This window comes from Eutrigla gurnardus (assembly GCF_963514095.1).
Source record: "Eutrigla gurnardus genome assembly, chromosome: 15".
Taxonomy (NCBI): domain Eukaryota; kingdom Metazoa; phylum Chordata; class Actinopteri; order Perciformes; family Triglidae; genus Eutrigla; species Eutrigla gurnardus.
In genome coordinates, this window is record NC_139938.1 from 18,474,881 (window position 1) to 18,502,456 (window position 27,576).

Here is a 27,576-nt window from a genome sequence, read left to right on the forward strand (position 1 = left end):
AACAGTCAGCGCTGTGAAAGTTGCTTTCGGGCGGTAATATCTTTTGCACTGCTTCTGGGTGGATAAAAGCATCGGGTGATGTGCGACCCCTGGGCCCCATTCCCAGCTCCCCCGGTGCCTGGCTGCCTGGCACACGGAACTGGATTCCCGCGGACCTCATAAATAACACACAATGAATTCTTCCACTGAGCAGATGGGTATCATCGAGGTGAGCGCAGGTTCATGAAAGCCGGTCGTGGATCCTGGTTTTCATTACGTGGCGACGCGGCCCCCCCCCCCCCCTAAAAAACCTCATCCGTCACCACGGGGATGGACGAGATGAGCAGGGGCGCAGCCGGGACGAGGCGAGAGTCTGAAAAACAATCTGTTTGTGTCTGAGTTGGTGCTCGAAAGGGAGATCACAGTCTGAGGATCAGATGTAGGGTCATGCTGGCTGGTAAAGCAAAGCATATGTACGGGGATTTTATTACTTTGGAGATCGACTTTGCTGTTTGAGTCTTGAGAAGGTGTTGGGTGTTTTTTCAAACTTTGACTCCAGAAAGTTGGAATATTGTTATTGTAAACAGCCAATATGAACCCACAAGCCCCCAATACAACCAGTGCCATTCCATTGGACTCTAGCTGTTGTGATTGTGGTTTTCTATTAAGTGTTGCGGTATCTGGCATCAGAATTTGAAGATTTTACACATCTTGGTTGCTCAATAATGCCTCATCGGCGCTTTACAGTCATTGTCTCAAACATGCTCCATGCTCTAGATGGACAGTTCTGATTGGCCCGTCATAAGTTGCTGGAAATCCGTCAGAAAGGGAAGGGGGTGGCAGACACATCTGCCAGAGCAAATAATGCATGAGCTTCCCCGCTGAGCGGAGAGTTCCTGGGCGAAGGTTTGCAGTGGTCAGCGGGTTTGAAGGCATGAAGGCACGTATTCGAGCTACATCGAGGTGCTGCACTACTCTCTACACAAAATACCAACTTCTTTATGTAGAACTTTCTTCTTTTCTCTACGGTGCTTTGGAGAAAATGAATCTATCATGTTGAGATTGTGGATCCTTTATTAATGCACCATAATAGACATATCTGTTGATACACTGTAATGTCCATCTCCATGTTTGTATGTTTAATGCTATCAAACCAAATCAATGAGCTCTGTATGGATGTTGTTGCTGCATTGGGCCCAAAGCAGCTCGAGTGGCGACTTCAGGGTGAAAGTCAAAACCTGCTTTCATTCTATCCGGTCCTGAAGTAACCAACACTCTCGTATTTCTGGCAATCTCCGGCTGAGAAACTCGAAGTCTGGCTTCCAGGATAAATCAATAATATTATATTATATTTTTCTGGGGGTCCCGAGCTGAAAGAGTGAGCAGCATCAGCTGTAACCCGAGTGAAAGCCCACCACGGGAGTTTCACTGAGACAAAATGAGGAGCTCTGCAGCTCTGACAGCACACGCCTCCCAGCCTTGAATGGATCCGGTTTTGTTTTGTTTTTTTCTTGTTTAAAAACTAAACATAAAGATTTATGATAAAAGCCTGAGAAACAGCCCTTATCTTGAGCTATTGCTAGAATAACAACATTTAAAATCACAATGGCTGCCAGCCAAAAAAAACACAGAGGCACAACTTTGATTTATAAAATGAGCTGTTAGATTTAGGAGTTTGGATTTGTATTTTCTTCAAAAAATGTTTAGTTTTGTTTTTTATTATCAAAACAGCAAAATGGTTTTGCCAGGGGATCATTAGTCAGCATTGATGCCCTCCGGATCGCAACCTCTTTGTGACCTCAGACCAAAGAAATCTGCCTCTCACCCGTAATTCGGGTCATTCATTATCAGAAGCTACTGATCGTAAGGCTGTAACAGTAAAACCTGATTGTATTACAGTCAGGACTCATTTTTAAAGCTTATGATTTCTCCTTTGTTTGTTTTTTAGCTCGAACACATGAGCGACACAAGACGACTTCACTTCATTCAACTCATTAAAAATCAGCTTCACAAAGGTCGCATAAATTCATGCAGGAGACAAATAAACCCACTGTTTTCATTGTGCAATGGGATCAAACCACCTATATTGATAATACTTTCGAGGATTTGCGATGTAATTCTAGTGGAGTCCAGGGTCTTAATTGGTTCTCACAAAGACTTATATATGTTGGTTTTTTTCCTCCATTGAGTAATTCTGCTGTCAGACTGAAGGTTATAGTAGAAGATGAATCATTTGTTCTCTCCGTCCTGATTAATTCTACTTCGTGCCACCTCTGCATGTTTCAGTGTACGTTGGCAAAGTGTCTGGAATTCAGCGGGAATCCTGGAAAAACAACAACTATTAGTGGAACTCGTAATTGTGGATGCGAGCGGACAGATCAGCGCCTGCAGTTGTTTTCCGTCTGCGTGATTGTGATGAGAACAGCAACAACAAAGAGAGGAGAGCAGCTTTCAGTGGGTGGATTTAGTGTCTTCAACACGACGCCAGCTGGCATTTTTTTAAAAACAAATACATCCCCGGGGTTGAGGTCAGCTTATGCATCTAGTTAACACTCTCAAAGAGACGCTGTCTTTGTTATTTGGGTTTTTCCACTTTAAAGGATAACCTGGGACGATGTCTTGAATATGAAAAGAAAATGTGAGAATAGGACAACAAATCAAAGGTTGTCATTTTTCTGAAAACCCCGAGCATCAGAATCGTTTCTTGTCCTGAGATCTGGTGAAGAATCAGGCTGGAAGTTTTCTTCAAAGTGTAGTTATTTGAGAGGACGTCAAATATGTTAACGCAGATCTGCTTAATTTTAATAAAGGTTGCTGTCGTTTCTTTAACAAGCAGGCAAGAAACCATCCATACAGACAGATTTGTTCACCAGCAGCTTGCATGAAGGATTTCAGAGAATTTGCAGCATTCACTCATATTTTAGTGTTCTTAATTTTCTCTTGGGAACCAACACAATTTTCCAGCTTTGTAAAATAAATAAATGAGGCATCAGAATTATGTTGCCAAATGTTGAATTATGTAGTCCAAAAGGAGCTGCAAGTAGATGACGTAGGATGAGTTTCCATGTAGCAACTTATTCTAAACGTAATGACTTTACGAGCCTGTAAATAACAGAAGCGAAGGCCAAACAACAACGGGCCGGTCAGATGAAGGTCTTTCCATTTTTAACCTCTAATTTCTTGCGTCGTCTGCGTCTCCCCCCCGCAGTTTACCTGACATTTCATTGATTTCACGCACCTCTCCACGCTCGCTAACCCGCTGTAAACCCGACTGTTGCCCGTTATGGATCTGAGTTTTCCTCCTTGTGTGCAGGGAAACTCTGCGAGGTGCCAACCTCTCTGCACCGCTGCCTCCGAGGCATATTCCTGCACATTTATCATACTTGCCAGATAAAGTGACTCTGATTTAGATCTCCCCCCACTTTCCTCTTTCTTTCCTCTGAGCTTTTCACACCCCTGCCCCACCTGTCTGTAGAAAAAGAGAGCGCGAGATGCATTTATCTCTGGGTGGCCGAGCTTTTGCTCCTCTTATTGCTTCTTGTCAGCTGTTTTCTCTCCGCACACGCCAACTCCGTCTGACCTGCTTATCCAGCACAATCCAGAGCCGCCGCCGCCCCGGGGAGCAAACTGTTCCCGGCCCCGGCTGAAATCCATCACGTCCACCTGGGCTTCTTATCACGTGGAGGAGAGGGGGATAGAGAAGGAGCACGGGTGGTCTTGGGATAAAGAGAGAATGGAGGAGAGGAAGAAGAAGGTGAAGAGGAGGAGATGTGAGGAAAGGGAGAGGGGGTGGATGTGAAAGAGACAACAGGAGAAAGTAGGGAGGGGTTTAGGTGACAGCAGGAGGGATGGAGGAAGTCTGAGAAGCAGCTTAGGAGCTGCGACGGGTCGGATAAGGCAGAGATGGGGGCCGTCTGGGAAGGCCGCGATGCAGATATGATGAAGGATAAGCCACGACCACCGCGGGGGGAATAAACAGCTGCAGACTGGGTTTAAAGAGAGCTGGAGTCACGACGAAAACAGGTCACACGGAGGAGTAAACATCCAGCATACCTTTTAAAACTGCTCCCAATTAGCAGGAGCGAGGGAGGGAGTGTTTTTGTTGTTGTGGATTTTCATACGGGCTCTTGGCTCGTGTTGTCTGGAGGCTTCCTCCCATTTGTTTTTTTGTTTGCCCATGCCTTTTTAATAGCCGGTTCACACAGAGACACGGCACTCAGGAGAGACGCCGCCGGAGCTCCAATGTTTTATAGGAAAAAAATGTGATTTGCATTTCAAGGTGACAAAAGTAAAAACTTTTTTTTAAGGACACAGCAGATCAGCCGGTGTTTTGAAAAGATTTGTATTCCCACCGAAATCTTTCTCACAAGTCACGTCAAGTCAGACGTTTTTATTTAAAAAACCATATCTGAAATGACAGATTTGCCCCGGAGGACTTCACAGTCTGTACAGCATGCCACTCCCTCTGTAGAGCCTTGTTTCATAGAGACAAACACAGGACTTTCACCCAGGAGACCAGTGTTCACGTCCAAAGCAACTCTTCTGGTCATAATATCATTAGTTCTAACTTATTTTAAGTTTAGCAAAATAGTTCTGTTGTCTTGTCTTGCATTTTCAAGGTCGGCTTGCCAACATTTTGGTCACATCTGAAAATGTTTCTACTCTCATCGTTTTATCTCCTTCCCTCCCGAGTCCCGCTTTCTTGAAATACCGATCTCTTGTTTCCACAATAACTTGTATCCAAGTTAACTCTACGTTTGTTTTTTCGTGGAAGTTTCATCTTTTTTCATATTATTAAGTTATTGTTAAGGTTCTGGTCAGTGCCTTATATTCACAGCTAGTATTGCATGGTATGTTTTTCTCCCTGCAGTAAATCTTTTTTCAATGAAAGCTTGGAGAACTATGATTTATTGTGACTGACTAGGCTTGCTAGAATGTAGCTCACGAGTGTGTGTGTGTGTGTGTGTGTGTGTGTGTGTGTGTGTGTGTGTGTGTGTGTTTCCAGTGCACCTCAGTAACATCCACCTGACACTTTTATTGTTTGTAGATACATTTCACAGTTGAAAAGATAAATATTCCAATTGTCTCCCCGTTTATTTCCTGTTGCAGTTTATCTGAATGACATGAACTGACAGGAAGTACACACGGACGCACGCTGTTGCCAAGCGATGCAATTCCATCGCAACGGTCCAGAGAGAGAGAGAGAGAGAGAGAGGCTGGGAGGTCGAGAGACTAAATGAGCTTCAGTTGACTCGGCCCTCCACACCTGCTCACTCTCTCTCTTTCCTGACAGGCACCTTGTTAGTGAGGAGACACCACTGCAACTACAGGCCACAGTGACAACACACACACACACACTCATTGAAAATGCATGAACACACGGGTGTCAAAATAAGGTAAAAGGTGTGTGTGCGCACTGGAAACAAACAGAAACACGCTCGTTGTCACGGGAACCAGCACAGAGGTGGTTTAAAGTTGTCCGCCTGCTTGTGGACAGATTTTGTGAACGTGATGATGTCACAACAGTGAACAGAATTCAGCCACGGAAGTTAACAGGTGTGCCTTTGAATCAAAACCAAGGTTTAGTCGAGGCCCAAGCAAAGAAAAATCTCACTTTCCAAAATAGTCTTTAAAAAATTATGTTTTGTTGTGGGGTTTTTTGTATCCTGAGAGAAATTTCTTCAGCTGTATTTTTCATGGTTGAAATGACAAATAGAATGGAAGCTAACTCAAAGTTGTACTCCACAAAGATAGGACACACACACACACACACACACACACACACATAATCAGTCTGTTGATGGACGTGCACTAATAACATGTTTGTTCACACAAACAAAAAGATACTAACGCTGTACGCTCGGCTGCACTCCTTTCTGTCCTTTTCTGTCTCACTCATTTTCCTGATACACACACACACACACACACACACACACACACACACACACACACACACACACAGATTCCTGCCTCTCCTCTCTCACAGTCATTTAGGGTCCCAGCAGCCCTGATCAGATTTCAGAGTCAGCCGAGTGTGATGATACAGGCGGGCTGCACCACAGCAAAACACTGAGCTCACGCCGCTTTCTCTCTCACTCTGTGTGTGTGTGTGTGTGTGTGTGTGTGTGTGTGTGTGTGTGTGTGTGTGTGTGTGTGTGTGTGTGTGTTCTCCACCTGGGAAGGCAAGCATTAGCTGTTTAACAGAGCATCAGGGTCAAAGCTCTGTGCTGCTCTCAGACTTTCACCAACTGCTGCTGCTGTTTGAGTTCCTTTTTTTTTTACAGATGATTAGATGCTGTTTGACCACAGATGCGATAAACATTTCCTCAACATCACGATAAATACTTGTAATGCTTTACTTGGGAAAAAAATGAATCTTCTGGATACCAGAAACAATCTAGACGTAATTGTGCTTTGCTGGCTGAATCAGACACCGCAGTGTAAATAAGTGGATAAAAATGCTGAGAGGTGGAATCCATTTAGTTAAATACAAATGTATCATATAAATAGGATTATATCTTATAACGTATAGTGTAAATTGAATTTTGATGGAAAAAATATTGCACTGTTGAATCATTATGGCCCAACACTGGGGTGAAATGAGTCCGGGGGCTCAGAGTGTCCGACACTCTGTGGGAGGCGTTGGAAAGTTAGATGGCCGCGGGGCAGGAATGACTTCCTGTGGCGCTCTGGTGGTGCATTGCGGTGGAAGGAGTCCGGTACTGAATGTGCTCGTCGTGGAGCGGGTGGGAGTCCAAGATGACAACTCGCTTGGACACTGTCTCCCCGCATGACAGCGCGGTCAGGAGGTCCGGCTCCACCCACACAATGCCAACGGCCTCGCGGATCGGTTTGTTTGCCCCTGAACTTGTGGCTGCTGTGAATCCCACTGAACACTAAGTCAAGGCTGAATGACACTATTGTTGCAGGGTTTTCATTTTGGTCATAAACCAAATTGGACAAGTGAAGATGAAAACCTTAAATAACGAATGTATTGATCTTATTCCTTATGAGGTTCCTTGAAAGCACCACATTGTTTGTTGGAGGAGCAGATTAAACCAAAACTTCTTCTGTTTGCATCTGAAAGATTATAAACATCTCTGTATTTTAAAGTCAAACAACGTTGTCTAGCAACAAGCCATCACATCAGACTTTCACTGCAAGATTATCTCGGCCAAAAATCACAAATTCATCAGAAACGCAATCCATAATGCCGTCAGTCAAATGCATCTTCAACTTTGTTTTTTGTCCATTTTGCCTCCACCTTTAAGAACTCTGTACAAAAGTATTTATAATTTTCATTATTTACATCATATTACAATGTGTTCATATTAATATTTTATTTGAAATGTTTTATCTCAACATGTATTTATTTTGTTGAAGAAACACAAAATGTTTGTGTAGCATCTTGCATTCGTTAAAATACGATTTCCAAGAGGTGAACTCCCACAAGAAACCCTTGAATGTTTACTGAACGCTCAAATCCATAAGCTTAGGATCAATGTCATGTTGTTGTGGCGGTCTCCGGCCACCAGGTGTCGCCTTGGAGTCAAGAGATAATCAGAGTCAGAGAGAGGAAGAGAGAGAGAACTGGACTAGCTGGCACAATGGCACATGTTTTACAGACTCCAGGTAACGTGTCAGTTCACAATCATCATACAGCCCATTCATCTGAAATATGATGTTTATATATAAGACACAATGATCAGTGTGCTTTCTGCTCTAAGTGGCAATCTGAATGTGATAACAACACTGTGGGTGTGGAACAACATCCGTTAGAAATAATCAGATACATTATGTAGCCTATTTTTTTGTGTGCACAATAATATCAACAGTATGACTTCTTGCAGAAACAAGTAATTATGGACTTAAGTGAATATTGTAAAGTGAAAGAGGCTAAACTAACTTCCAGCTGCAGCCGTGTTAGCTGAAAAACTCTGATAAAACTCCGATATTCGCTGTCTTTTTGCTCTGTTTTTGGTCCCCACCCACGTCCTCTTTATAGAAATATTGATTAAAGCTGCTTTGATGTCATTAGTTTTAATGCTTTCCAGGTGTAACTTTGTTAAACGATGAAATAATATTAACCGACAGCTGACCCCATACAGAGTTTTCTTTTTCACCGTATTGATTCCTTAATGCTTTGTTGATGGAGTGCCTTGTGTTGGTCAGCATTTCACCAAGTGCTGACATTGTGCTGCTACTTATTTCCACCTGCTTCAGGCTGCTTGGGGGTTTTCTGCAACAATTTTTCCCTGCAAAGATTTTTTTTTTGAACCAAGTGAGAAGTCGGAAAGTTTAAGAAAGTGGTCAGGAGCTGGAGGGGGACAGTAATTGCCATCACCCGCTTAACCCCATCTACATTTTATATCGCAAATCAAAGGCGTTATTTTCTGAAAGCCACATACAGCCTGAAAACGTCCCCGTCCTCTCTTTGCAGACACATAATGAGCGAGAGAATATCCATCTGCGCTTGCAGAAATGCATGAAATCTCCCCGAAGAAGCCCTCTGAAACAGTGGTGTACACCAGTGGATGTTAACTGTAATTAGGCTCAGGAATGTTTACAGTAATTATACACCCGCGTGATCCTATATTCTCCCAGAAAACATAATTAGCTGCTACTGACACATTTGTGCAATCATCAGAACGCTTTTTATAGCAGGCAAGACAGTAAAGGCAAGGTTTTTCAAAGCAGGTTCATAATGAAGACATCACATGATATGTACATTTATCTCGAGTTAATTAGTATTTAACGGAGTTTAAAGGTCATCTGTAAACACGCACTGTGGTTTATAGCTATTTACAGCTGCTGGATTATTGTTTAGACATTTTATAATGGTGCGTATGACAATGCAATATTTGCAAATTGGTCAGTTAAAATAATCCAGAATAACATATTTGAAAAACTTCAAGATTCTATGCACTTATACAGCATACAGCATATCCTCTGTAAAGTACTGTACAGATATTCAAAATAATTTAGAGCTGTACAGATAAAACCAGTCAAAGACATGCTAACATTTATTTCTACCATCTTAGCTTAGCATGCTAACATAGGCTGACTAGAGTTGATGACAAAGTTTTGCACGTATGTAGTCATAAACCAAATAAATTAGGAAGACATGGTTGACGTGGTTAAAACGTACATTGGCTGTCAGTTGCAAACAACCCATTCAGTCTCTGTGTGGCGACCTCTCTCAAATTTCCACATTTTGAATAGAAGCAGCGATTTACTCCGTCATAGCGGGCACCTCCACCTCTTCACACATTTTCAACGTTTCGGTTTCTTTCATCAATGTATCGATGAAAACGGTGGAGAGTTGGTCGCAGTTCACTTAAACAAATTAACACCGGAGTCGTAGGAAGAGTTCACCTTTTTGCGTCCCTTCACATTGATTCGACGTGCTTTGATCGGCCTCCGGCTTGTGAGGGATTTTTCTCTATACCCGATTCCCTCAGTGTGAGATTAATATGTGTCATCTCATGAATACGTTCACATTTAATCTGAGTTATTAAGTGTCTGCTTCTCCAGGCGAGGCAAGCTCACAAACAAGACACTAGCGTGTCTCTCAGGGCCGAAATACAAAGTTCTTACCTTTAACCGAGACATAATACAGACGCCGTGGCGGCTTCCTCAAGATAAGATTTTATGCTCTCCCAGGAGGGACGGGAGGCAGACTTGGGGTTGAAACTGCACTGTTGAGTTCATAACTGTACTTACCTTGATTCTCACGATGATCATTAAATAAATATGATCAATAAATATTTCTGCGTAAGACATCTACCATCTCCAGAGCCTTGCTTCGACTCTTACGAATTTCCATCACATGGGGGAACATTCAAGTTTATTTCTGTTTTCCCGTGAAAGAAGACGGTGACATGACCTGATAGGACAATAGATTGGATGTTTTTTGCCGTTGGGTTAATGTATTGATTGTGACTCTTGTCTGTTGGGCCACATACAGTATATATGTGCTCTGATCCGAAGCCCTTGTCACCCCACAGATTAAACATATGATCTGACAATTCTACGGATAAATCAATAAATAATCTGATGAAGGGGGACAGAGGGAACTTTACAGTGACAATCAAATACGCAACAATGGGATATTCAGTGACCCAGTTCTGCCTTTTCTGGGGGGGAAATGGTGGATGCATTTCTTTTATTCTGTATATAAATCTATAGGACCATATATACAACACACACACACACACACGCACTATGAAACAGATCTAGGAGCATGGCTTCACTTTTTGCTCTGCAGGGTTCGTCTGCTGCTCTAATCATTTGGTTCCACTGGGTTTCTGTTAACGCAGCGTTAGCCTACATACAGTATGTCTAATTCTTCAGCCTTTAGCACATTGGCCTCATTTCACTCTGGGTTGAGAATGTTTTTTTTTTTTATTATTCCAAAATGTTGCTCAACAGTTCATGCTTTCAAAATATGTTTTTTTTATTTTATTTTTTTTATAAAACACAGGAAGTAGGACAGCAATCACTGCTGGGTGCTCCAGTAACGCATTGTAAAAGTATGAACTTTTTTCTCTGTCTAAAACGCGGTACCCTGGACAGTAATACTGTGTACGTTCTAGTGGTTTGCCCCTACGGGATGGACCTGAAAACTTGTCGGTATCATCCCTTACTGAAAGTGTAACAAGAATGCATGCTGTGGTATTCAAGATCAGTCTTGGTTTCGAGACCACCTCGAAGACCACTTTGTAAAAGTTTTGTCCTTGGAATGAAATATATTTTTCAGTCAGTTTGAGTATTGCCTTTGGTTTTTGCTCCACATTTAATCATACCTTTTCATTTATGACTCACGCGGGTCTAGTCTTGTTCTTGATCTGCTTTTAGTCATGACTTGGTCTCGGTTTAGGTGGTTCTCTATAGTTGGTCTCCCGACGTCTCTACTTGTAGTAGATCAGAACATCTGGAGACGTTGAAGGACCTTCATGATTCTTTCTCACTTCTTGAGGTGTTGATGGTTTGATGCAGTGGCTTTGTTGAAAGCTTCAGCTGATAGACAAGTTTTTTGCCTTAACATATAATTATGAAGTAAATGCGGTATTTCGATTTGTTCCTTATCAGCCTTGCAACTTGCCGAGTACGATTTCTTAGGAAATGAAGGCTCGATAATACAAACCGTCAACCGTTGCACAACTGAAAAGGAATGTTTCACCTGCCCTTCTGTCTTTCTCCTTGTCCTCTTTTACCTTCTTACCCTCCGGTACTTTCTCTCACTCTCCGTCCGTCTTTGCCACCACGACCTCGTCTGTTCTTCCCCGCCGCCACTCTCTTACGGCGTCTCGTACCTTTAATGTCATGATCTTTAGCAGCCAATGATTTTCAATAACGAAAGTTGGCCTGACCTTTTGGTCAAAGCCTTCTTTCTAAACCCCTTCTAATACAAGGGGGCAGGCCATTTTTTGAGAATCTGGCTCTTGGCTTCGGTCTCCAGTGATGGCAGGATGTGAACTGTATACAAAATGTTCGGGGAGGAAATGTAGAAGTCAAATAATGCAGCTCAGTTAGTGCTTCATCCTGACACTCACGCTCTGGCATACATGTGTGTATCTGATGGCGAGTCCACATACGCTTAATTTGCTAAACCTATACGCCGATGAGCACCGACTATTTGATGCGTTGGGTGTGAGAACAGATTGGACACAACCATAACTCCAAGTCAATGATAATGATACAATACAAACACTTCAGCCATAACAAATCGCTTTAAAACCAGTATTTGCACAGAATACTCAAAATGGTCCACTAATGTCACTTCAAACATTGGAATCATTGAAACTCGCCGGTGTCAGGAGTAAATATTTTGATTATAACTAGAGTAGAAATGTATTTATTCCTCATTTTAACAGTCAATAATCAAATTACAATAAGAAGTAACTTTATTGGCTTGCCGTCAACCTGTCAGGCTCTTGCTGCATAAAATGATTTTTACTAGGAATTAGCTTTTTTTTTTATTATTTTGATCATCTGTGGTCATTCTTGACAGTTTGACGGATGGTTCAGTCTGCGGTGTTTTCCTGCAGTAAAGACGTCTGAGGAAGATTTCAGTTTGTTTTGACTTGTCAGGAATTTATTTTTCTTCCGAACCAGAACCATCAAATTTAAGGCTACAAACAACCCATAATTCAACACTCTCATTCGGAGCTGGCGTTACACCCTTTATCTAAAAGAATCTGCTGATTCAAATATGTGCGTGCGTGTGTACGTGCATTCCACAAATATTAGACAACCCACACTCTTCCAAACATAATTTATGAGCTATCATGTGATATCCAGACCAATAATAAATCATAGAACATAAACAACCTACTCCTGTAGAATACTATGTCAAAGATTAAGTGTTGAACTAAACATGAGGTTAGAACGATATAATAATGTGGCAAGCAGCTAACAGATAGTAAACAACAAATAAATTGGGTGTAAATTGTGTGTACTTGTAGTTCGGTTAGCCGTTAGCACATACCACCACCACTGTGGGTGCAGAGTAGCAGATGGGGGAAGTTGAAGATGCAATATGTTGTCTCTAGCAACACCTACTGGTCAAGGGCAGGTTAAGAGTAAGTAGTGAGTCAGCAGTCAGGGGCAGAATAAAACAGGCAGTAAAGTCGTTTACCATCAGCAGCTCTGTGCGAATCATCAGCACAACCCTGTGGGGGTAAAACCCCTCACCAATTCAGTTCCACTACCACACAAAGACAAAACGGTCACTCTCTGCAAACACAAAAGTTAGAAGAAGAAATCAAATTCAAATAACTGTGATAGGGAAATCATTTTGAAGGCCATTAGAGATGTACAGTGGGCCTCGTACAAGAACCTGTAGGACAGATGTGTTTCACGTACAAGTAAATACCAGAATTTGTGACATTCACCATTTTCTTCTACTTCTTCTACTTATAAAGATAGATAGATAGATAGATAGATAGATAGATAGATAGATAGATAGATAGATAGATAGATAGATAGATAGATAGATAGATAGATAGATAAAAGCTTAATGTGTTATACTTTAATACAAGCAGCGTAGATTTCTTTGACTCTTTAAATTTGTGAATTGTTCTATGGGGTAAAAATGGAATCGTAAATCAAATTCTATCCGATCATTAAATGATGTTTACTTTTCAAAGTGTGATAAGTACTTTTCAAGAGTTTTGAACTTTTTAAAGGACTGCTATTTGCAAACTGCATTGATCCATTAGAAGCAGCGTGCGAGGGTCCATATTATTAAGTCTGGCATTAAAAGGCAAATGTCAGAGGAATTACGGCTCAGGGGCTGCAGGTACTGACTCAGCGTGGCAATTAAGATAAAAATGAATGTATTTTCTCTGTTCTGCCGAGCCGCGGTGTGATTCGCCTGGTCTCATCAGTCTCACCGCGCCTCATTATGTTCGCCTTGATTTATAGAGATCGACGGCAGCTAAAGTAGAAACCAGGTGCTGTGTTATGATTTTTTTTAAAGCATTGAATGTCCTGTAGACCTTTGAACCTGGTGCTAAAGGAATACTACCACCATAAACATGTTTTTCTTGTTTTTTTTTTTTTTAAAGTGGCTTGTTTGGAATGAACCGAGCAGGAAGAGAAGTGGATCAGCACTACAAACTAAGCTACAGACTGAGAGTGTTTGATAGTCAAAGAAAAGGATTTCAGTGGAGTTTTCCTTTTTAACGGTCCAGTGAACAAGAAAAAGAGATTGAAAAAGACACTGAAAAAGATGAATCACAGACAGTGATACTGAGTAAACGAGAAAGATTGAAAAACAGAGAAAAATAAAACCTGAGGAGAGACTAACGGAGAGAGATGAAAAGAGAGATTGAGGGTGAAGGAGTTATCCCCACGTCGAATATCCAGGTCAATTCAAAGTGAGAAGAAAAACCCAAAAAGCAAAGTCTTGTCCTGGGCGGACGGCCAAGTCTGACCTGCCCCTCCACTCCTTCCATTAACAGCCCCCTCCAGAACTGTGAAAAAAACCTTGCAGATTTAGTGCAACTGCAGAAAAGTGTATATTAAACATTGGCAGCTTAAATACGGCTTCCCATTAACACCTCAGAAGTGGATTATGAATCACCAATAACGAAGTAGCCTAATTTTTTCCCTTGTTCCCCGAGTTATCAGTCATTGTTTCCATCAAAGGTTTAATGGCCCCAGGAGGGGACAGCGTGGGAGAAGTCGGCCCCACTTGAGTAATTGGAAGTTGGAAGTTGAATGTGAAGTGGAATTAAGTTTTTGGAAAGAGAGTGAAGAAGATAATGAGAGGAAAGATGGAAGGAAAGAAAGGAAGCACTGTTCCATAAATGCCACGTCGGTGTGTGTGACTTTAAGAGTAGGAAGACATCTAGTTTCTACAGCCATGGGGAAACACAAATTTCATTTGTTGGATCATCCATTTTTAATGTGCGGGAGCGTACATCAGTCTTTTGTTTGTAGATATTTTAACAACGTCTATAAACTGCCTGAATGACTTCTAGAAGCAAAAGGAACCCTTACTCCAATGGATCGTCTTTGTAGATATCAGGACATCGTCCCCATGTTTGATTTAAACTCACAAAGCTGAATGTATCAACGGTCAATCTGATAACATGAAGGCATTAACCCCAGAAAACAACTTTCAGGATTCAAATGAACCCAAACAAGATTTAGTTTGAGACAGATGTCGGGATGCTTCTCTCTTCTTGAAGTGCTTCCCCTCCTCCCACCTTTGCTAAAAGTCTGACTTGAGCCGCCTGCGTCAGACCATTGTTGTACCTTTCCAAAACTGAATTTTCAACAATCACACCCACTTTCACAGTGGGGTTGACACAACTACGTCACTTTTCATGTGAACACCCATGTGCAATGCTGTATTTAAGTGATTCTTTGCTTGAGGAAAGATAAGGAAGGTGGTGGGAGGAGGCGCTAACCACACGAGGACATTTTTATTTCCATTATTATATGTAAGCAAGTTAACAGCCCCAAGAAAACATCTATTTCCTTTCCATTAAAGGCTTCTGCAGAGTGTGTATTAAGTAATTTACTGTCTAGACGGGGGAATGTTTGCACTTCAGCAGTTGTTTAGTCACTGGTATTGATCCACCAACCCTATCAACCCTCTGCAGACGGGGCCGTAAAAAAAAAAGAACTTACTTATTGCACCTTTAAAAGCAAAGCAGTATGAGGTTGAATGTGTAAAGTCGAGGGGCAGGAAAGGCAGGACAGGCAGGTAATCAGATGTACGGTGTGGTTTCAGACGGGCGAGCAGACAATCACTTTGCTCCGGAGACAAACTGCCGTAGAGTGTAATAGGCAGACGGACAGAAAATCAAGCAGCCGCTCAGGAAGGGTCAGTTAATCACGGAGGGATTTCCTGCGCAGGCCGACAGGACAGAGCAGAACAGAACGCCGAGTCTCTAATAAAGGGTCGTATCGTCCTGGTCTGCAGTCACGCCACCGCAGCGAGGAGTGTTTTTGCATTTTCTTGATGTCCGCGCGACGACACGAAGATCAACACATCCTTCGCTTGAGTTCATCACGAGGACATTGTTCTTAGTGCAGTTTGATGTTTTTGGATGATGATGGGGAGCCTGGAGGGAAATGTGGAATTTCCACCCGGAGCTCCACTCCTTTTTAAATCCCTAAAATATACCAACAGGGATAACAAATATATAATAAAATACAAAAACAAATACAGGCTTGGAATAACAATTTAAAGCTGCATCTTTCATTTTTACATTAATAATAACAAACAGGATTATGACTCAACCCTGCGACTTCTCAATTATGCTTCTCCAGGGTTACGGTCACAGTTTTAAACATGTGCTTAACAAAACAAAAAAAAGAGTTATGTTTAGGCAACAGCACTTTTTGGTTAGTTTTGTAAAACATCATCTTTAAGGATACAATTTGTATGTTTGTTATGTTATTTGGGTCAGAAATCACAGTTTTGCTTTCACACGAGACGCAACAGCTGTCTCCTGGGTGAAAGTCCTGTGTTTGTTTTACCCACACATCCATGATTGGAAAAAGACATAATTGACAATGCAGTTTCCTTGTTTGAGAAAAAGTAATTTTTTTAGTTGATAGTTGTCATTCTGTCATCACGTTCCAAAGGAAACCTTCCACGACCATAAATGGAAACGAGACACCCAGACAGGCTTTTACTGTCGTTTACTCATCAGATAATGACTTCCCGAGAAATTATTGTTAGTGTGACACACACTCACAAACGCGGACAGTAAACACACGATGCTACAATTTAATCACAGACCAAACAAAAATACACACCGTCACACTAGGAAATGTGTCAAACACACAGTGGAAAGAGAGGAAGTCCCAGAGGTCAGCCATCTTGGCTCTGCTGTGAGTTTTCCATTCTGTTGAAACACTCAACAACCAGTAACCAGCTAAATGCCAGTAAGAGTTAACTTGATGTAAGTATGGAAATTTCCAATTTCCCCTTCGCATGATGGGCTGTAAAACGCATTTTACACTGAGTCATCTAAATCTCGTAGTCGGACAAAATGTATATCAAGCTGTAAACTCGGGATCGGATCACCAGAGATTTTAGAAAAGTGTTTTATATATTTGTATGAAACCAAGAATCATTTGTTAAAGGTTCAATAGTTCAACATTTTGATAGTGAGCTTTAGAGATTAACTGTTGTATGTATGTAGACATTTTGTGCGGATATTCATGATCCCCAGAGGATGAATCCCACTGACTCTGACTTTTATTGATTATTATGAATTTGGTATAAAACAGATTTATTATTATAATTGGTGATTCTGTATCTTTTACCTCCAGCGCCACAATCAGGTCCTTTTGGTTTATCACCAAATACCTGCAGAAATAACGACGTTCCCATCAGGCTCAGTTTCAGTTGTGTGGAGAGCCAATTACCGTATTTTAACTTTCAGCTCATGTGCATGCTCACAGGGGCTACTAGCGAGGCTCTAATGAGTGCTGTCTACGTGTTCACTTACGTTACTAGGGTGATGAGTGTAAATCTGTAAATTAAATCAGTCAAAATAGGCAGATATGTTGGTTCCTGTTGGTCTAACTTCAAGAGATTACGATGCAAATTAAGATGTGACAAACCGAACAGGCTTCCCGTCTTCATGCTAGGCTAATCGCCTCCCAGCTACTAGAATACGTACCAGAAAGCACGTCATTCCCTCCACCACATTTGGGCTAAAAACTGACTCTCGTTTTTATACTTTCCTCTTGCTGACACAGTGAGGGTTCTGTTCTGCATACATTTGTATTACAGTATCTGTAAGCTCTGCTTAAATCAATATTGTACACGGGGTCCCTCCAATGAAATAGAATTAATTAAAAGTGCATTAAAAACTGATTATGGAGACTCTAAACTGAAGAGGAGATAAAGAAGCTCTGAAGTCAGAAACTCAGTGGAAATTTAAGAATAAATCCCCCAAGTTGAAGTATCTAAGGAACACACACACACACACACACTGTGACTGGGTATACCAGTGTGTGTTTTTTGTGTGAGTCATGGACGTGGTGTTCCAGTTGAAGGCATTGATGGAGTCCGGGCAGTGGAGGTGGTGGAGCTGCTGTGGGTGTGGGATTTCCCCGACGGGAACGCTCAGACCTTTGGCAGCGACCAGTTTGACCTCAGGTGCAACTTTCCATCACAAGCTCTTTTTTATTTAAAGTTTAGTAGGCAGTGCACTCGTCAAATAACTTCAACAGACTCTGTAATCTCATTTAAGGAAGTCATGCAGCTGTCAGTTTGGATACTCATAAAGATTCCTAATAAGCAGCAATTTCCCTCATCACATAACTAATCACATTTCTAATAATAATACTGAAATTATTTGACACTTATGATGAAAATGACACAGATGTGACTAATAATAGTGGTTAATAATAAAACTGATGATATATCAGTAATAACATTAATTACAGCACATGTTTTAATCATTAAACTATATCAGAAAAGCTGGAACACCTAACTGGCATGCCGACATTATTGTTAGCTCATAAACTTAGTAAATGTGTTTTATGAGCATATTTGTACATGTGAGCGCCCCCACATGGCTAGCTCGCAGCCGCCGCTCGACACTGCCCTCATATGGCGGGTACAGCTGTTGCAGAAGTGGAGCATCAACCCTCGGATCCCCACCTTAAGTAAACACCGTCAGCTCTGTCAGCATGTTTGCTGTAGTTTGAACCATTAGAGCAACATTTGAAAAGCCTCCAATCTCGTATATCTGCACCCCGAGTGTTTTACAAAATGGAATGAAATTGGAAGAAACGATGTTGAACTGTAACCCTGTGACAGGCTGGCGTCCTGTCCCAGGGTGCACCTTGCCTTCGCCCAATGTCAGCAGGGACCCGTAACAGGATAATAGGTTACAGATGATGGATGGATGGTGCAAACTGTTTTAGATATTCTTAGACTCTTAATGTTTTGTTTTATTTAGTTGCTTTAATTCCCTCATCTTCAGGTTTTGGTGAACATAAACGGTGCCGCGGTTCAGCATCTTTGCCTACACTTAGGCCTCGGAGGAGGATGTCGAACGCCGCCACGGCACAGGCCAACTGTCACACTTGGCGTTTAGAGAATTTTGGAACAATGATTGCGCTGAAAGCCTGGTAATAACATCTCTGAACATGGTGCCAGGGGCACTGCTGACCCTTGGCAGGGTCCGCTGGTTTCCATCCACTGCCCAGAACAAAACAACAGAGGACGCTTTATTTATAGTGTGTGTGTGTGTGTGTGTGTGTGTGTGTGTGTGTCACAACAAATGCCGTTGGAAGGGTCAGCTGTGGGGCGTCCATGTGACTCAGCCGGACAAGGCGCCTGTGTGAGATGCTGCTACTTATTTTCTAATCGTGCTTTAATAAATTACATTAGCTACATTAGTCCCTAGATGTAATATTTACATTTGTATTCTATAAAGCTATCCAAGGGCCAAAAATACCAGAATATTACACTCATGGGCTCTCAAGCTAAAAAGAATCATTCAGTCATTTTAACAAATCCCCATTCCTGTGGTGTTAAATCTAACTTTAACTCAAATGGATTTTACTTTCCCCTTAATTTTCCTCTTTAGCCTTAAACCATCGGAGGAAATGTCCTGAGCGCGCGCCGTGCTTTTCAGTTACAACTTCACTTATAAAACAGTTGCAGACCATTTCCACACCTTGCCCGGTCCGACTCCACTCCTCCTCCGCAGCCGGCTATTCATCAAAGAGAAAACATGGATGACAGTATGGTAATGTTCGGGGGTTTTAGCATGGAAATAAGGATGAACTCTGGAAGGAGATAACAAGATGGAAAAGTAGAAAGCAATCCATCAAGTAAATCCCCAAACGGACATTTCTGCTTGTTATATCAACAACATGTGGAGATGGAGCCGAACGGGCATTTTGTCACGGCTCTCATCTATCAGTTAAGTGAACCAATTGTCGTCTCAAACTTTTTTTTTTCCCTCCCCATTTTTCTCTCTCAATTTGGAAAGCCCACTTTGAGATATATATATATATATATATATATATATATATATATATATATATATATATATGCCCTTGCTAAGTGAACCATTAGCTAGGAGGGTGCTACCATCACAGAACATTAGGTTCCTTTGAAACGTATAGTAGTAAAAGCTGCTAGTTCATCAATAAGGTTGAAATCCCTCACCGGCTGCCCATCGGCAAACACGGCTGATTGTAGTTTGTTGGTAAAGCACCGGGGAATTGAACCTGTACTGTCCTCCCTTGTGCAACCTGTCAACCGAGCAGTTCATCTAACGGCTGGAGCAGCAGTGAAGTGAAAGTGATGGATTGTGTTTGTTTTGCCCTCCATGATCAGCAGCAGGTGATGTGTCCATCCTTCATTTTCAGTCGACATGGAAGGCCGTGGTAGCAGTCACCGTTTTTAAACATGTGTGTGGCTACTTTAAATGTAAACTTTATTGAAATCATCATATATTGATGCATGCATGAAATGTGCATTGAATCCATCCTAAGCATTGGGAGCAGTGGGCTTTTTTTAAAATCCAGGCTGTAAAACACCCCGGGTCTGAAAAGTGACGTCTCTTTAACTTGAATTATTTGTAAAAGCCAGCAGGGGGCGCCTCATCTGGTTGCAAATAGATATCCCATTATATCGAAATTCCTACTTCTCATCTCGTAAATCATGTCAATTAAAATATAAGATAAAGCATGTGTATGTTTAAGGGCGGGTCTAGCTCATGATTGACAGGTTGCTACCACGGCAACGTCCGATCTGGGAGTCTTTTCGTCTTAGAACCGTCTTATTCAGCGCTCGATTTCCATTGTTTTGGGGGTGAAATGTTCCTTAAAACCTCTGATTGCAACCAAGGGAGCACAACACCATTGTTGAAACAAATCCTAGATGTGAACGGCACAACAGAATCAAAGCACCAAGGCTATCCCACTGCAGATCTGTTCCTACCCGTAGAATACAAGTCCACTCACCTGGGCTTTTAGAAACCTTCCCCCTGAGGAAACAGCCTCTCCCTAGCAACTGGTTTGGCTTCGACTGGTTGCCATTCACTCTGTCAAGTTGTGTGAACCAAAAACCTAGATTGTGAAAGTGAGCACCACTCTGCTGCTCATCTGACGACCATTACTCAACACAAGGAGTGATTTTTCAGAAAATCATCAGTCTTGGAGCCTTGAGAGGTGCTTGAAATGATCCGTAGGTCTTTTTAAAAATGTTTTATATCTATCAAAGAATGAAATAGCCATAACTCCTCCATTTGAGGTAGTTAGTTTCCTTTTATAAAAAATAAATTCATTCACTTGCATGGTCTGACCCTTGAGTCCATTATACAGTTTACCAAGAAAATACCTTTGCTCTTCTTTGCTAACTCCTTACAGTTTCCACCTTAAAACAGCCTTTTTGCTTTGTACATTTCTGTTCTTCGGGTCTGTTTAAGGTTGTTAAATCCAAGGCTGCTGCTCATCAATGGTCTGAATATCTGAACTCCAGACTTCCTTTGCTATTTGGTATCACAGCTTTAGAGATGCGAAGAAAGTTTGTACTCTATCTTTGAAGTACATCAACAACATTTAGATGCAGATCTGAAGGCAACGGGACAAGACTGGTTTCGGAAGTGTTCTCGTTACATTTTGTAGTACAAAATGTACTATCGACCAATCACATTTGAGCAGGCTTTGTTTGAATGTAGCTTAACGGTGCAGAGGAAAAGAGGCGGCGCGCGTCGGCCGAAATGCAGAGTTTTAGATTGTCATTGGTTGAAGATCAGCCCGTGAAACCATCCGGTCGTCTCAAGTTGTCAAGTTGCTAATCGGACTGTAAATGATGAGCAGGGCCACGGAAAAAGGAAGTCTTGGCCCGGATGCCCGCTGGCTCCACTGGAACCCCAGAAATATAGCCCCTTACTCCCAGAGGCTTATCTGTCGTCAGGTCGATAGACAAAAGGCTTCCAGGATTGAGATCCTCGTTGGCTGCCTTGTTTTATTCTGCTGTCAATTAGAAGACGTGTCAGGCTGTTTGTCTGTTGCCTAATTGCCCCCGCTGCAGTGTCCATAGACTACTTATGTATTGTTGGTCATTTTTTGTTTAATTGCCTGACTGTCCTCTTTCTGAGGCGATACAGCGGACGGCAGCTGTGTTGAAGATCAGTCGAACAGACCAATTGTTGGTAAAAGAATATTGTTGGTTTGAAGCTCAGAGCTCTGTGTTTAAATGGGCTTAAAAACTTTAACAGGTCCATCATATAACATCTTTTTTTCTTTATCAAGTAGTTTTACTAACTAGCTGCCTCATTCCATCCCTGCTCCAGCCCAAAAGCTTAATATATTGAATCTGTAATGTTATAAAACAAAGAAAAGCAGAACATCAGGTCACATTTGAGAAAAGAAAAAGAACTTACTGGATAAATGACTTAAAATATGAATTGATTCAAAGTCTTTAGTTACTAGCTTTGCTGGTTGTTAACTTTTGGGCTGAAATGTCAGGCCTGAAACTGTTTCTATCCACACACACACACACACACACACACACACACAGTGTGTGCTGCAGTGTTCAGAAGGAGGGACAAAGTTCAAGAGAGCAGGCCGCTTCCTGTGCTGCTGCATCGGAAATACCAGCCCTGAAGCCTCGGAGGCTGGATTCAGATTAGACTACACACACACACACAAACACACACACACAAACACACACACACGCACACACACACACACACACATTCATAAGCACAAAGTAAACTCAAACACATACACACCCTAGAGCACGCACACAAGCAGCAGTGAATACGCAGCAAAGCTAAGCTTGTGAGAGTAAACACAACACATCACATCCTCATATACTGTAACCGCCTCCCTCAAACACACACACAAACACACACGCACACACACACACACACACACACACACACACACTGACAGAAACTCCCATCCGCTGGGAGTATTGTTGGATTCTTCCTCCTCTGACGCCCGTGAGGCTCTTGCTTGGGAAAAGGAAACGCAGTCTTGTGTAACCTTTATGCACGGCAGAGAGACACTCGCACACAGAGAGAGAGAGTGCCTTTGTTAGCGGAGCCAGAGGTCAGGCCCTGAGCTCTGCTTTAATCCTGATTCCTACAGTCAACATCTTGTCAGCTCCAGAGACTGCAGGGCCTTTTTTTTCTCTCCTCCTCCCCTGTGTGGCTTTCAGATGAGGCTTTAACTGCCTGCAAATGCATAAATACATGAATAAATCAAAGCACAGTCAAAGATGTTGGAATACCAATGATATTGGTGGTGAGTTATTTGAGTTATTTAGTGCCTGTAAAGGTCAAAAACTCTATAATAATTGTCTTTTCTGTCAAAGAGGGTGTGTGTGTGTACATTTTTTGTCACGCTAGCTTTAAAATACACACATTTTTAAAGTTTAGGAACTTTTACTTTAAGACACACAGCCTGTAAACTACTTCCTGTTTAGTTACCGAATGTTCTTGTTTTGTTCTAAAGCTGTTTGAACAAATAGTGAACGCTCTCGTGTTTCTAAGAGTAAAAAGTAAAGTTACACTTTCCTCCAAAAAATAAGAAGATTGCACTCGTGCTGTATATTTTTTTATATTTCTCACAATCTGATGTTTTCTGTATTTCAACAGAAATGTTGCCAAAGAAGTAAAACACATTCCGACCTCACGACTGTGAGGAGGTCCATTAGTTGTTTACATTCTCCCACTTTCTGGCCCTCCACATGTGAATTAATGTAGCGCATCACACAGACCGCTCTCCTCCCAGGGATTAATTCATATTAAAACCGCCTAATCAAACATCTATGTGCTAAATGGAAGGCCATTAACACTAATGGTATACTTTGGACTCGGCCGAGATGAAACCTTGAAGAACTGCAGGCGATTAGGGCACGGATGGGACTTTCTCCTCCTCGTCTGAGAATATCGCTTTATTTCATTTTGTCTAGAAAAAAAAACCTTCCGCCAACGCTAACTGCCTCAGCAGGTCAGAGATCAGAGCCGGTCGGGAAGTATTCAGTCTCAGGAAGGAGACTGAATATACTTTCTCTTTTGTAATTTCATCATCCGAGGGGTTTGTGGTGCAGAGGCCTGAACGGGGCAGAATATTGATTTGAATCATGAATTATACTGTTGAACTCCCTGAAAGGCCCGTTTTATATTATAGTATTATAAGAGGGAAAAAATCTCTCTAAAAAAAAAAAAAGAATGTGCCAGCCTAAAAGCCAACTCCTGTCCTGTGGAAATGTGCTGCTGCTCTACCGAACGGGCCGACGGCTCACTCCGGGATCCTTCATTTCCTTCCAGGGAGGGTCAGAAACATTCACATTTCACAGATTTGTATCTCCATAATTCCAGCGGGCCGGTCCATGCCTTCTTCCACGTCTCTTACGGTCACAGAAAGTAAATTAAGTCTTCTCGGGTAGGCATCTGAAGTGTTTACCTCTGGTTTATTTTTAGGACACCGCCCCCAACCCCACCCCCCCCCTCCTCTGGTGTTCAGATGGTCCCGTCCGGGCCAGAGGAAGGGGAGTGGTAGGGGAAATCTTCAACAATGAGTTCATTAACATGATGCCCAACATGACCAGTACGACTGGACTTCACTGCTCCGTTCCAACACTGGATATAAGATTTTACCCTTTTGGATTTAACTCTTTAAAATATCGATGTGTGTTTGTGTCCGCGAGTTCTCAAGGCGGTGACATGGAAGTTTGCTAAAAGTCTCCTCCGTCCAAGACTTCATACCCGAGAAGCATGTTGATCACCAGTGAGTATGTGTCCGGTCTGCTGTGTTGTGTATGACAGACAGGGGGATAATGAGAATCTGAGCCTCTCGCCTTTTTTTTGATGGCAAGTGCCAATTGGAGTTTGATGACATTCATTAAGGAGATGATTGGTTAATTAGCTTAACAAGTGGTGTGTAATGAGGAGCTGATTGGGGCTCGATTAGAGAGACTATGGCTCCTCTGCTACTTCTAAAAAGTCTCTCCCGGTGTGTTTGTTGAATTAACCGAAAGAAAGACTTCACATTAAAGGTGCACGAGGCCGGCGGGATGCTCGGCCGCTAGGTTTTTGTGTGTGTGTGTAAGTGTGTATCAGCGGCTTTGGTGGAAGTCTAACGGGGCTGTTGGTGATTCATGGGGCAGGAAAAGGAATTTGAAGCACTCCCATGTCCACTGAGAGTTGTGTATTGTTTGAAGGCCGTGGGCCTGAAAACATCACAAGCTCAGTTTGAATAAAAGCGTTTTCTCCGGGAGAAAGGGCGTAGGACTCACTCTGAATGTGTGTGGGCTACTGACACATATTCACACTTTGGAACATGAATATGTGTCTTTAAACAATGCATTTCTGTGTAGCGATCTGCTCCCGTATGAAAATAATATGTAAATTCATTCATTTATTGATGCTGGATTGCTTTTATTCTGAAAATCTGCAGTTTTTTATGTTTTGATTTGTATTTTTCGGTGACATCGTTGCACCATAACACATAACATGTTCTTTATAACTTGTCATCACGTTGTTGGGAATTTGTGAAGCAGGTTATGACAAGAAGATGCACATCATGTTTTAATTGTGCTACAATATGAATATTATGGCTAAAATCCTATTCCAGAACCCAATCAAATGCTAATCGTTAGCCTACATTAGCTTTAAACTAGTGCGCTCCCTTCGTAGATTGCTGAATTTAAGAGGAATCCAAATCATGTATGACATCTCGAAAGGAATACTTCACCTACAAATGACTATTGTTACATTACTCACCTGAATTGTTGATGAAAACATTGAAAGAATTGAAAAAAAGTCTTGATGAATTGAAGCCAATCGGAGCTAATTTTAACGGCAAAACTATATCAAAACATCCTTTTACAAACTCTCACACAACTTCCAAGTGCCATTCATCCAGTCAAAATTCCTCCAGTCAAATTCTCAGTCATCTGCTGTACAACTGTGGATAAAATGATGGTAAAAGCCCAATTTCCCGATTGTTTGACCTTTTCTGACGAAGCCCAAATCCCACCAGATGACTCACTGAGTGAAGCAGTGACCTTGAATACGTCCTCTGTTGGGCTGTTATGTCATCTCTTGCTGCTGTGATGAAGTATCTCTACTTGGGCACAGACCACGTATTGTATTTACTTTGAGAGACGACATCTTGTCTCCATAATGAAGCAGAACTGATTACAGAGAGGGACGACGCTATCAGAAAGTTACTATAATTCATCATGACATGTAAAAACAATGTTTTGGCTGGTTGACTTCTTAGAAGCCACCTGGCTGATGATGAGCTGAAGTCCTGATTGTGGACGGAGTGGTTGAGTTTGGCTTGGTGACAGCTGGTTTTCTGCCCGGTGACACACTGCTGGGATGTGACATATCTAGGTTTTTTTTTTTTTTTTTTACGAAATACCCCTGAAGTTCCTCCGGTTTGCTTCCCGGTAACCTGAGAGTGTTTATCTGAACTCAGCGAAGCCTTCTTTCCACCGGCTCGGAGGCTCGGGACGGACTCTGTTGTTAGCAACGGATTATACCCACCTCCGTGTGAGCTAATCCAGCTATACCTGCCAGCTGAGTGTGTGTGTGTGTGTGTGTGTGTGTGTGTGTGTGTGTGTGTGTGTGTGTGTGTGTGTGTGCAGCCTGGAAATGTTGAGAAAAATCTGACATCTTCTTTCAGAATATTAAAATACAAATAACATGATATAACACCTCATTGTGAAAAGATGCAGCCAAAAGAACATGAATAAATACAAATATCATTCAAATTAATAAGCACAAAATCCACAAAATCGGCCTCACTTCTTTTACAAACATATAAAGTGAATTTCCTGTGTTTCATGTTTAATACCCTACATTTGGAACATTGAATGCGCCCAGTTGGGTTCGGACACAATCCATACATTGATATGGTTGTATATATATATAGATTATCGATTCCCCCTGACCAAAAACAAATACTTTAGACTATAATGACTATAATATGCAAGTAGCCAATCAAATAAGGAATCTGAAGTAACACAACTACCGAGTGTCTGCTGATTTGACAAACTCTTCTTGTCTAAACTGCTGTTCATTAATGTCTTTTTATAAAAAGAAGGTGGTTGTCTGTGTTGATTGACCTTCTATTTCATTCCATAATACAACCTCGTGTCACTCGCTGCTGCGTGAATAACACATTGAGTTTGTCTGGAACGAGATGTGATCTATAAATAAAACTGACTCCATAGAGATGCACGCTTAGTTACAGTCAGCGTTGTTCTTAAATGTCAGGGATTTAAAATGTGAGGATGACACAGAGACTCGGGGACAACTTGTTGACGGAACATGAGTCATAGAAAAGAACTTTATTGGGGGTCTTCCCAACTTATTTGTCTCTTTTTGCAAGAAAAGAAAGCAAAGATTCTCCAAAAGTCCGACAAAGAAACAGAATTTGCTGCAGCAGAAAAATACTCCTTCTGCTCGCCTCTCCTGTTTATGAAACTAGACTGGCATGATCAGGATCGTCCGCCCGTGAACTCAACCTTTGGCTAACTTCTCTGCATGACAAAGAGGTGAACGTTGTTGCTTTCAGTTCACGCCGTTATCAATTAACAGGAAGGTAATCTGATCCTGACACTGATGTCTCACAGCAGCTGTCGGCTCCCCAACTTCCATCCAAGTGAACTCTTTTTCAACCCTTTTTTCCCATATTGACTGTAGAATATCTCTCTCTCTCTCTCTGATTTATTGCTCCTGGATTATCCTGGTCTGTCAGGGTCAGTAAAGGTCATCTGTTACTTTGCAGAGTGAAGCACAGACTACATTTACACCTTAAAAGTCCATTTTGTGTGATCGGAATCTTGAGATTTTTACCACTTTTGGCCTTCAGATGTTCAGGAAACAGAAACTTCTCAACCTCCAGTTCAAAATGTACCTTAGGTACTGAAACCCAGACATAGCTGACATACACAAAAAATGTAAATGGTTCCAAGGTTGGATTTTGAAAACAGTTCCTCTTGGTCAGAGTTGAGGTGCTTTGTTATTCTAGCAAGAATAAAGAAGGAAAAACATGGGCTCTATTTCTGTAACGGGGTATAATGAGTCATGACTGTGTGTGGGAGTAAATTGCCTCTTTTATTTTATATTA

The 27,576-nt window shown here is 41.9% G+C and overlaps 1 protein-coding gene across 3 annotated transcripts in view; it reads left to right on the top strand.

Moving 5' to 3' along the window:
• Positions 1-27,576, top strand: part of LOC311025955 (rho GTPase-activating protein 7) — an 83,578-nt gene that overhangs the window by 25,903 nt on the left and 30,099 nt on the right. The window contains exon 1 of one of the 3 annotated variants that reach the window (XM_084029159.1): positions 23,992-24,222. The exons of the other annotated variants lie outside the window; for them this stretch is intronic. Within the exon in view, the coding sequence (XP_083885285.1) occupies positions 24,210-24,222 (13 nt within the window). The 5' untranslated portion in view covers positions 23,992-24,209. Of the gene's footprint in view, positions 1-23,991; positions 24,223-27,576 lie in introns of those variants that run through there. 3 annotated transcript variants of the gene reach the window in all.